This window comes from Ascaphus truei, chromosome 10 (genome assembly GCF_040206685.1).
Source record: "Ascaphus truei isolate aAscTru1 chromosome 10, aAscTru1.hap1, whole genome shotgun sequence".
NCBI classification, from domain to species: Eukaryota; Metazoa; Chordata; class Amphibia; order Anura; family Ascaphidae; genus Ascaphus; species Ascaphus truei.
Window position 1 is genome coordinate 10,072,824 of NC_134492.1, and position 12,107 is coordinate 10,084,930.

At 43.0% G+C, this 12,107-nt stretch overlaps 1 protein-coding gene across 3 annotated transcripts; it reads right to left on the reverse strand.

Moving 5' to 3' along the window:
- Positions 1-429: 429 nt before the first annotated feature.
- On the reverse strand, positions 430-11,074 carry RABGGTB (Rab geranylgeranyltransferase subunit beta). Of its 3 annotated transcripts, none has more exons than XM_075615781.1 (9): positions 10,868-11,074; positions 8,172-8,279; positions 7,008-7,205; positions 6,126-6,231; positions 4,424-4,476; positions 3,740-3,850; positions 2,621-2,746; positions 2,245-2,394; positions 430-2,048 (listed from the first exon to the last, which is right to left on the reverse strand). In XM_075615781.1, exons 1-9 carry the CDS (start codon positions 10,868-10,870, stop codon positions 1,908-1,910), a joined length of 996 nt encoding a protein of 331 aa, XP_075471896.1. In that variant the 5' UTR covers positions 10,871-11,074; the 3' UTR covers positions 430-1,907. The 3 variants fall into 3 exon arrangements, with proteins under 3 accessions (XP_075471896.1, XP_075471895.1, XP_075471897.1); XM_075615780.1 differs by lacking the exon at positions 10,868-11,074 and adding an exon at positions 9,143-9,187; XM_075615782.1 differs by lacking the exon at positions 10,868-11,074 and having other exon boundaries at positions 8,119-8,279.
- Between the last annotated feature and the right edge of the window lie 1,033 nt (positions 11,075-12,107).

Sequence of the window (12,107 nt, forward strand, 5' to 3'; positions counted from 1 at the left end):
TGGCGAGTTAGAATTGGAGAGATGCGCGCTGTAGAAATGTGTTAAAAAAAAATCGCGCATTTTTTTCCCCTTTCCTATAGGCGGCGAGCTCCATGTAATTGCCAACTTTTCTTGGCGAGGCAAATACTAGCAAATCGCGCCATTTTCTTGGCGCGAACAGCCGCTAGATGCCGTTCGCGGCTCTCTGCATTAGGAGAGTTTTAAAAATGGCGAGATGTAGGTTCTCGCCAGCCGCGCGGCGAGATTTTGAAAACGAAAAAAAAAATGGCGCGTTTTCCGTAACTTGCCATTTTCGGCAGGTTTGTGCGCGAATTTCCCCAAAAAATGGCGAGATTTGAAATAGCGCTGCTCTCTGCATGAGGCCCTAAATCTGAGTCCTTGAGTTCCTATCATTGACAGATTTACTGAAGGAGGGCAAACATACGGGAGTCTTTTTGTGGCCCCTGGTGGGACACATGTTTATTCGTGCCTTTAATCCTGCCTGCAAGACAACTTTATTAAATTAAAGCATTACAACAGCCACTTTCAAATAAATTAGACTTCAAGACTCGATCATTTTCAAAATACATAGCATATTTTAGTGCTAAATAATACAGTGTGGAACCTCAGCAATTAACATTAACAATACTTTATTTTTATGCAACCTGAACCAGCGGGTCATGCACAAGAACTTCTTTATCTCTGGGGTCCCCCTTACAAGATTCTACATAGGGGACCTCTCAGTGGCAAAAGAAGCCCACTGACCAGCAGTAGCCAATCGATGCATGGAATGCCCTTTGTTAGTGACATTCTACTCACCAAGTGGCTCACCAGCAATAATGCAGGATCTTATTTAAGACCAGGAATCACATTTGAAATGTGCCTAAAGAGAGGGGTTTCCCGGTTACAAGAATTTAGCAATTTCGTTCCAGTTCAAGTAAGATGGAAAAGGAAAGGGAAAACAATCCCTTCTTCTGATCATTGCTCTGGGAATCTTCTCTGCTAGAAATGTGTTTTTGATTATCTTTTTTAAAACAACATGTTGGCCTCTCTAGTGTAAAAGACAAGAAAATCAAACACTGTCGTGGCAATCATTAATGGTAATGTTCCTGGAATGTGCTGTGATTAGAAGGCACGTGTGTCCCATGGCACAATAAAGTGACGTCACCATTAGTTATTGCTCCTTGGTGGTGACCATTGTTACTATGCAGTGTGAGAAAATATCAACACAAATTAAACCACCAGAATTAAGGAATTCCTAGTGGAAAAAACAAGTTTGACAAATCCCCCCCCAAATATAAACAAATAGTCTTTAAGGTGTATTTCAGTACGGAAGGTGTGTTATGGAGCAGCATTTCTTAGGAAATATTGCCCTATATATTTTATAAACTGCCATTCTGAAATATAAGGCCACAACAACATTGTCATTTACCAACCCTATAATGTATTATAGTTAGATGTTAACTCCACTTTAGGGGTCCAACCTTACATTACCTCTAAACTCCATGCCTTATTATCCCTGTAGTGCAGGGCCGGCCAAATCCAGTGCTGAAGTGCCACCAACAGGTCAGGTTTTCAGGATATCCCTGCTCCAGCACAAGTGGCTCAATCAGTTGTTGTATTTGACTGAGCCACCTGTGCTGAAGCAGGAATATTCTGGAAACCTGACCTGTTGGTGGCCCTTGAGGACTGAAGTTGCACACTCCTGCTGTGGTGTCGGTGTTGAGGGGGGAAAAGGTTTTGCTTGTTTTCTCAGGATTTTGATTACAAAACCAGAGAATACGTGTTATTTTTGGAAGAAGAAAAAGTAAAGGAAGCAAATGTCTTTCCAATATCAGTCCTCCAGAAACAAAATGGCAAGAAAGAACGACCAAAGTGAATCTGATCTCACAAACGCAATCATCATTCCCTCGCCCAATCGGGAGAATCTATCTAACAAGCTCAGGCTCAACACTTCTTTCCCGGAGGACTTCTTCAGGCATGCAAAACACAGGATTAACAGGTTTAATCCCCTCTTCTCCCAGCAGTGATAGTCCAGCAATTCCAAATAGTGTGTGAAATGGATCCACCTGTAAGCAAATAAAATACACTTCAGAAATACAAATAAATAATCAACTTGAAAATAGAACCACATTGTTGAGTTATGAGCATAATATAAAAAAAAAATGCGTGTCGAAGTCCACTCAGATTTTTCACCGCAAGCATTTTATAGTGTATACAATTGTAGTATTTTAAGGAGTTAAATACATGTAGGGAATCACTTACCATATCACCCGGCCTATCAGCAAAACCCCCAGTCTCCTCATCTTGGCAAGCCAGAACAAACATGCGCAGCTTTTCTCTGTCAATCCAATGGAGCCTTCCAATTATCTTTAAGGATGCCAAAACCCACCACGAGTAACATACATCTGGTAGCTGAGAAACCGAGAAACATGGTCACATGCACAGGCCACACGGGCGTATAGGGTTATAATACATCTTCTGTGATAAGAAAGCTGAAGATGTCAGATTGAATCACTAGTAAAACGTATTTCAGGGAATTTAAGCGCCCGCGATAGGGGGAAAGCGGACAATTATGACAGGAGCTGATGATTCTGTAAGACCACATATTAGAGCGCTGCAATTAGCTTGTTAATTATACCTTCTCAGGTCGCCCATTGAGTCCTCCTGATGGTAATTGACGCTCACAAAGCCACCAGCCAAGCAAGTCAGCATTTATTTGGTGTAATTGGCCTGTTATGGCCAAGAATCCTGTGCAACAATAGATCTAGAATTACAAACAAAGTTTGAAGGTGTTATAAAAGACAATGTAAGTTTAAAGCAAACATATTGCTTAACAAATCAACCAAAGTTAAATATAAAATGTGCACAATTTATGAATGAATACAACCTGAGATTAAATATCTTTACTGGCATCAAAACAAGAGAATGGCTGCTACTGAGCATGCTGATGCGCCATATTTACAATGTACTGCAAGAGAAAGGGACAGTATCCTCGGTGTGATGGTATGTTAAATATTTATCACATTACTATGCATAATAAAATCTGCAAATAAATGCACAACTATATATAAAAAAAAATAAACAAAAAAAAGGAGGTGGTATTGAAGATTAAATAACAGAGAATCAAAGTGATAAAAAGCCAAACATACACAACATTATATATATATATATATATCAGTGTTCGACAAACCTATACATTTGCTCGCCCCGGGCGAGTGGATTTAACCCCCGGGCGAGTAAATATTGGCCCAAGCAGCACACGTTTGGTACTAGGTGGCGAGTAGATTTTTTTGTGTGGCGAGTAGATTTTTTGGTGATTTGTCAACCACTGTATATATATATATATACACACACACACAAGATATATATATATTAGAACAAGCGCTTGTAATAATTTTGCTCGGTCCATAAACAAAGTACAAGTGGAAGGTGCTAGCTCTAGACATTTATTCTGAACTGTCGCAATTCATACTGTACTTTCTTTTTATATGAGCACTGTATCTCTACAGATAATATACTAATACAAACAGGATATTTGGTATCAATTGTTAAAAAAAAAAATATGTTAACAATTACAATTCATGGGAAAAATAAATAAATAAATGAACGATCACATCAATGACATCTCATTTAGAGGACCCACTTTCTGATTGGTTTGTAATGCAGCAGCCGGAGCAGCATCACCCTGCGATCTGCATTCTGTATAATAGTTTAGCAGCACACATTGCACAATAGGAAATATTCAGTAAGCTCTTACCTGCCCTGCGTGGGATTCCGAGCCTTGTCTGCAACCAAATCCCCCGTCAAAGTTCATGCACGACAAAACAAACTCTATAGCTTTTTTTACATTCACAGCATCCGGCTTTCCCTGCAAGGAAAATAGACAATTGTATTGAATATATAATGCATCTAAATTTGTTTGCAAGGGGTTTGATATAATGCACACATGCCTGGGTCCATTGAATGACAAGCCAATTCAATTTGCAAAAAACATTCAGATTTTAACAAACAAATGTACGCGAATTTAGAGAACAGATAATATTAAGTGATTAGACAAAATAGTAAGTAATTAGGAAAAATATTAAGTAATTAGGAATAATACGGAGACTGTCAGAATAAAATATGTAACCAAGTAAATGTGTGGCGAAAGGCAGGCGAGGGGTTAACCCCCGCTCTGTGTGAGGAGCCAATCTAATAAACATGTTACTTTATTCTCCCCGGTTACCAGCACTGTAGGTAACATACTACAGATGTACCACATTACTTGTGGCCTCCCTGTAGTGTAAGTCGTTGTGGGTACTCGCGGTACAGAACAAATAAAGAGGTGACCCTCAAGATCTGGAAACTACGTACATGTCATTACATCTAGAAATCACTCATTTACTGGCATCGTAACTCACAATGAAACATCTTATGTTAACCTTAAATCTGTTAAACCTACCAAAAGGGCAAGTGTTGCCACGGCACAAAAAGAGAAGCGTGTATCTATTTCACCTAGAACAAAAGAATAACAATGACATTAGTTCTTGGCTTATCTTCTACTATAGGGGAGCGCAATCTTTTTTCCTTGCGCCCCCCTGCTTACCTTGATTCTGACCTCATGACGTCACGTTGCCACGGCATGCGCCTGAACCAAGGTAAGGAGAAGTTTACAGAGGCCTTGCAGCTCACCCGGCATTCATTTAAATGCCTTCGGGAACCGCGCGGGGCCTCTGTAAACCCCGCGCAGCGAATCTCGTGCCTCCCACTTTCCACACTCCTGTTAATTATAATAATATATAATAATAATTATTCTATGAGTTCAATTTCTCTAAGCAAGTCAGCCACTAGGTGTTGTACCTGGTAGGCTATGTTTCTGGCACGTGACATCATAATGCACACACAGTAGCCTGGTGGTAGATAAGGAGAGTCAGATAGCTATAAAATTTACACAGAAAGCAGATGAAGAAATAAAGAGGAAGTCAGTTGGCGCGGGAGGAGAAAGTAAGAATGCTGGAGAAGGGGAAAGGAAAGAAATGGGGACATCATAGGGTATTAAAGGAAAGTGATGGGGACGAGAGAGATGTGGGGGCGAGAGAGATGGGGGGGGACGGACGACGACGAGCGGATGAGAGACCGGTGGGGGTGGGGGGGGGGGGGGACGAGAGACGGGGGCCAAAAGAGACGGACGGGGACGGGACGAAAGAGACGGACAGGACGAAAGAGACGGGGGGGGGGGGGGGGGGACAGGACGAAAGAGACGGGGGGGGCAGGACGAAAGAGACGGACGGGTAAGGACGAAAGAGACGGACAGGACAGGACGAAAGAGACGGGACAGGACGAAAGGGACGGGGGGGACAGGACGAAAGGGACGGGGGGGACAGGACGAAATGGACGGGGGGGGGGACAGGACGAAAGGGACGGGGGGACAGGATGAAAGAGACGGGGGGGACAGGACGAAAGAGACGGGGGGGACAGGACGAAAGAGACGGGGGGACGGGACAGGACGAAAAAGACGGGGGGGGGGGGTGGGACAGGACGAAAAAGACGGGGGGGACGACACAGGACGAAAGAGACGGGGGGACAGGATGAAAGAGACGGGGGGGACAGGACGAAAGAGAAGGGGGGACAGGACGAAAGAGAAGGGGGGGACAGGACGAAAGAGACGGGGGTGACGAGAGAGACGGACAAGGGGGGGCGAGAGAGACGGGGAGGGGATGAGAGAGACGGGGGGGGCGAGAGAGACGGGGAGGGGACGAGAGAGACGGGGAGGGGACGAGAGAGACGGGGGGGTGGGGGGCGAGAGAGACGGGGAGGGGACGAGAGACGGGGAGGGGACGAGAGACGGGGAGGGGACGAGGTTAGTTTCTTAGAATTCCTGAGCAACGTTGGGTTCTCTCAGTGACCGCTAAAAAGTAATCTCATCCAATCTCCAGCTACTTATTAGCATTATATTTATTAACAGCATTTTTGTCACTTTTTGGAGCATCAGTTTGTTGAGTTCCCAAGGACCTTAAAATAATACAATTTACAACAAACAAAAAACCACATACTACAGCGGTTACTATTTTGGACTGTTTCTTGATTTAAATTTAAATAGATATTTATCAAGACTGCAAGTTGACTGAACGTACTATTAAAAAGTAAATGTAAAAACATTTTACCCCACTTGTCTCCAGCAAAAGAGCCATCTTCTTGTTGTAGACTTTGCACATATTCAACAATTTTATTCGTGTCAACTACAGGAAGGCTATCCAACAGTGTAAGGATCTGAAAAAGGCAAAACCATAAAAAGCTTTAAAAAAAAAAAAAAACAGCATAAAAAAACTGTTGTATTGTGCAAAATATGTGTTGATTTTTTTTTTTTTAAAGGATAATTATATTTTAGAGTAAAAAAATAGCGTTGCAATAGCATCATCTAAAGAGCACAGTTGCAGTGCCAAGCAGCTCTACATCGGAGTACAAAACATTTTATAGGGCTCAAAATCCTACTTAATATCCAAGCGGTTTGCTGTGTGTGTGAATGTATGCCGGGTGTGTGTGTGTGTGTGTGTGTGTGTGTGTGTGTGTGTGTGTGTGTGTGAGAGAGCGGGTGTGTGTGTGTGAGAGAGCGGGTGCGTGTGTGAGAGAGCGTGTGCGTGTGAGAGAGCGTGTGCGTGTGTGAGAGAGCGGGTGCGTGTGAGAGAGAGCGGGTGCGTGTGTGAGAGAGCGGGTGCGTGTGTGAGAGAGCGGGTGCGTGTGTGAGAGAGCGGGTGCGTGTGTGAGAGAGCGGGTGCGTGTGTGAGAGAGCGGGTGCGTGTGTGAGAGAGCGGGTGCGTGTGTGAGAGAGCGGGTGCGTGTGTGAGAGAGCGGGTGCGTGTGTGAGAGAGCGGGTGCGTGTGTGTGAGAGAGCGGGTGCGTGTGTGTGAGAGAGCGGGTGCGCGTGTGTGAGAGCGGGAGCGCGTGTGTGAGAGCGGGTGCGCGTCTGTGAGAGCAGGTGCGCGTGTGTGTTAGAGCGGGTGCGCGTGTGTGTTAGAGCGGGTGCGCGTGTGTGAGCGTATACATACCTGTACAGCACTTAGAGTATAGAGAAGATGAGGATCATGTCCGATACTGGCACTGAATCCCCCACAATCATGCTGGCACGACTGGATAAATGTGAGTATTTCTCCTTTGTTCATGCGATGAAGCTCTCCCATAAGATCCATAACAGTCAGACCCCAGTACACGCCGCTCATCCTCAAGTACTCGGACATGCAGTATTCCTAAGGTTAAATATGACATTAATTCTGCAATCTGAACATCTGTTTGCAATGGAGAGAAATAGAAATCTACCAATTCAAATGACCACACGGGGGTCATTCTATATTGTCCCAAGCAGCCTGAGCTGCCGTTTCGGACAATATAGAATTATCCATTCAGATAGACCATCTTTTCTGTTTATGGCCCCTACTCAATATAGAGTTACGTTGAATGGGAGATAATGTATTTTTAATTAATTATGCATTATTAGCATGATTCTCATCATATTGAATAGGGACCACTTCTTAATTTTACATCTGGTCTTATCCCAGACCGAAGTTATTAATACTAACAAATCTACGTAAGTACCAGCACTCACTGTCTAATAGCTAAATGATGAAAACTGTTGTAATGCAGAACATTTAATAATAAAACAAAACAGAAATAAATCAAATGTGTTTGCAGAAACCAGTATCACAAATGGGCATGTCACAAAGTGAGTTTGGGTGGGAGAAAGGAAAAGGGGAAAAAACATGAAACACAAGGAATATACACAAAAAACGGAGAACGGAAAGTATGCTAGGGGGGCGACGTTTCGAGGGACTACCTCTTCATCTGGCCCATTCCCCCTGGTCCAAAAGGTCCCAGATGTACTTCCCTAAGCCTCCCTTCCCCTATAACTGGTCAAATCAGACACCCCTGAAAATAGATGGCAAACATACAGTGTAGGCTAAATACAGCTAAACAGCTAATAGCAGGGCAGCAAGAATCCACTAAAGTCAATGCCAGTAGTTCAAGTACCACAAGAAACTGTGGGCAATGGTACAGTAAAGGCTGAACACAGCTTGCAAGAAAGCAGCTTGCAAAGAAGCACCAGGAGTCCACAACAGTCAATGAAAGGTAAATGGGAATAGCAAATGAAGACAGTAATCAAACCCTCTGTGGCTCTGCTCCTTGTGCTCGTGTGGAGTGCATACATGTATACATACATAGTCATCCTTCTTGGCACCATATGATTCTATGTACTGTGCATGTTTCTCCAGGAAAAGTGTTTTTGGTGCATCAGATTTTATAACGACATCCTTCTGTGGTGTACCCTTTAAAAACAAAACAAGAAGTAGGTTATAAAAATATATATTATATATATATATATATACATATATATATATATATATAATATATATATATATATATATATATACACATACATACATACATACACACACAGTATATATAATAAATCCCCCCCCCCCCCAGGGATGGCCAAAAATATTAAATACTAAAAGGAGTCAGATGAGAAAAAAGAAATTCCTCATAGTTTGTGCACACCCTAATAATCCAACTGATGATGATATCTTGTAAATTAATAGCATTGATATGATAAAGGGCTCCTATGAGGACTCATTAAAATATACATTTTATTCAGCTAATTATAATAAATGCAGCCACCAAAGAATAGACCAATGACAGCGGGTGCAGCTGTGCCTCACCTAGGTGTTGCTATCTGGCTAAGCCAGAAATACTGGTGTTCTGTAATCACAGTGCAGCTCGCTTAAAAACTAGTAACAAGCACTTGGAATGATATAGTGTTGTACTGTATCTAGTAATGTGCTCCAAACTATATCAATACAAATATATGCCAATACAAATAGTGTCCTTAAAGTGTACCTAATAAAATGACTGTAGTATCACTAACTGTAAATAAAAAATGTACTAAGAGGGCTGCGAGTTGTTGTGTTGAATACAGCCTATTGAATTTAAACCTCTGTATGGCTTAAAAATGAGTTGTAAGCTCATCAATAATTGAAGATCCATGTAGGAACTAATACTATTGATAATACTTTTTGATAGCTCACCTAGCCAAGGGTACATAGATGCTAAACATGTATAAGGTGAATGATAAATACAGCTGTCTGACCAAAGAAATGATCATGTGTAGACTATGATGCCTGAATAGTACCATCATAAACTGAGTGATTACAACAATCATAGACCCAGGAGCAGAGAGGAACAAGGAGAAGGTAAGCCCTGATATTCACTGCGCTCCTGGAACACCACTACATCAGGGGCACATAGGAGCTCCAGTTAAAATCTCTTTTCAGTGCTCCTCCTGACAGCCCTCTACAGTAGGTCTGTAGTTCTTGAGGCCTTTTTTGTCTCCTTTCTTGTTGATGAGAATAGCTATGGCAGTTCTCCATTGTTCTGGAACGTTCCTGTTCTTGAAGCAGCATGTAAATAGTTTTGCAAGGATTTCCTCTACTTCTACCCCAACATCGTCAAGATTTCAGTTATAATTCCATCTTCCCCGGGAGCCTTTCCATTCTTCATAGATTTTATTTGCCTTTGCCACTTCTTCAGGATAGAAGCATGTTACTTCATTCTTGGTTTCTTCTAGCTCTTCCTCTGCTGGATTATCCCTGTGGTATCTGTGTTTTCATACAATTTAGTGTAGACGTCCTCAACTCTCTTTATGACAAGTACAGTCTTTTATTGTTAATCCGGTGTCTTGAGTGCAATGATTTGCTTCTTTCACAACCATGTCGCTACATCGTCTGTTTTAAGCTTTTATCTTCGATAGTCTTCTTCACAATATTAGTTACATTTTCTTATCTTCAGTTATACAATAGCGGAAACATATTCCACAGCGCTACATATTCATTGCTTCATTTCTTGTTGTTTCCTCAATAATTGTTTTGCCTCGTTGATATTTCCTTATTCTGAGATCTATCTAGTAATACATTAGAATAGAATAGTGTGCTGGTATTGGATTGTATGTTTCACACAATCTCATTGGAAATAAAGATTTTTTATTCATTGTGAAAGGAACATTTTAACATCACTCCCACTCTAAAGATTAATGGCAATGTCGCTGGATGCATGCAGCACAGGGAAGCCTTTACATTCCATTTATTTGACATGAAGGATCATCTCCAGAGTATATTAAATAGGCACCATAAAGTGGTGTTTTGCAAATTCAATGTAGTATTTAAGTACATAACATGATGCTGGTGTACATAGATCAGAGCTTCCCAAGGCTGCGGCCAGGGTGACGAGACGCGCACTCATGCTCACGAGGCGTGACGTCACATTCTCAGCACCATCTAGTTGTTGTGACTGCTGTGCTCTCATTGGTTGTTAGCCAGTGATGTGACCGCCATCACGCTCAAAAAAACAAATTCTGATGTCTCCCCAAGCACAGCGCCGGTCACTTGGACGCGTGCATCAGGTAACATGTATTTAAACGCGCCGAGCGTGAGCTCACGCGTCTCCTCACCCTGGCCTAAATCATGATTGAGAAGAGGAGCAAAAGAAACAATAAACTGTGACAAAAAGAACTGAAAACCATATGTAACAGGAGTGCAACCCAATTGGTATGTCACACACACAAAAATGGACCCGAGAAATTAAGAATGCAACATGGAGGGGGAAATCGATAAATATAATGCCTGATAGGACAAAATATGGTGTGGCAAGAGGGGGGCCTGGGAATGTATAGGGCATGACAGGAGGGGGGCCTGGGAATGTATAGGGCATGACAGGAGGGGGGCCTGGGAATGTATAGGGCATGACAGGGAAGGGGGGAGACCTGGGAATGTATATGAGGGGGACAGGAGGGGGACCGAGGCTCCCCGGTACACGGGCCGCCCCTCACGATCACTGCCCCGGTCACATTAATGAGACTCACCATCTCTGCGCAGGGCGCGGCCGCCTCGGTAATGACGTCACTCCGCGACACCTCCGGAGTTAGGACCCCGTTAGCTGCTCCTGGAGCTTGGCTGTCTAGTGCATTGCCTGTGCGCAGTGTGTTGATGTCACGCCGAGGGGTGCGTTACTTTCTCCTCCGGATTGCGGCTGGGTTTTTGTACATTCTGTAGAATATTGTATTTGCTGAGTTCAGTTTGCGGCGCTAATGGTTACATCTGGGACATGGTGTGAGCTGCAGCGCTGTGATCACGTGACTTCTGTTACATGTAGTGGAAAGAGGCCAGCAGGTGGCAGCCTTACTGCTGTCACAGGTCTCATACTCAGCCCAAACTCAGGTCTCACACTCAGCACTCACTTTCAGCCCACACTCGGGTCTCTCACTGAATACAGAAAATACCATCGAACCAGTGGTCACACTAATGCTACCAGGGGCAGGGAGTGACGCTTTTTTCTTTTACGTATTACCCAACTCCTTGCTTTCGAACACCCAACATTCGCATCCCAAACCTTACTAGATCCAGCCGTGCGGCTGGACCATACTCCACAGCCACAGTGAGCCGCCACTTTAACATTTGTTTCAACATTGCTCCTTATTCCCTCTAGATTGTAAGCTCCCAAAGTCAGCGCCCTCATTACCTCCTGTATCTGTTTGTGCTTGTCTGTCCTTACTCATGTCACTGCACCCTCTCTGTACCTCGCTGCAGAATATGTGGGCACTTTACAATGAAGGATATTACAGACGGTACCAATCCTTTTCATATCACAGACCCACAGTAGCATTACTTTTGTTACATACTGTTCCACCTTATTGACCTAAAATTGGATGTTTTAAGAAGCCTCTTCCCTTTTCTAAGCATATTGTGCAAATATTTTTAAAATATGGTGTAAATCTGTGTTTAACAAACTTTGGGGATGTCAGCAACTACTTTTTTTAAGCTACTGCTGCATCCAACTATTATCTTCACAAACGAGTGTCCCTTTCAAGTGATGCAGAGGGGAACACGGTGTGTGTGTGTGTGTGTGTATATATTAGTATTAGATAATACTGCCTAAAGTTTCTCTCCCCCCCCCCCCCCCAACTCCCAATACCATTTTTTTTAAAACATAAATTGTATTAAAATGTACTGATCATCCTTTGGTTGCTACAGCAACTGTTTAGAAAGTCATTTTACAGACTGAAGCAGTCAAGGCAGCTATTTAGATACCCACGCAAGCAGGAT

Bases quoted from the DNA above. Each gene is read 5' to 3' on its own strand.
- RABGGTB (XM_075615780.1), bottom strand. From the start codon at position 9,172: ATGATTGTTGTAATCACTCAGTTTATGATG. The intron at 6,232-7,007 runs GTATGTATACGC...TGCCTTTTTCAG, and splicing joins ATACTCTAAGTGCTGTACAG to ATCCTTACACTGTTGGATAG. The intron at 2,747-3,739 runs GTAAGAGCTTAC...TTGTAATTCTAG, and splicing joins CGGAATCCCACGCAGGGCAG to ATCTATTGTTGCACAGGATT.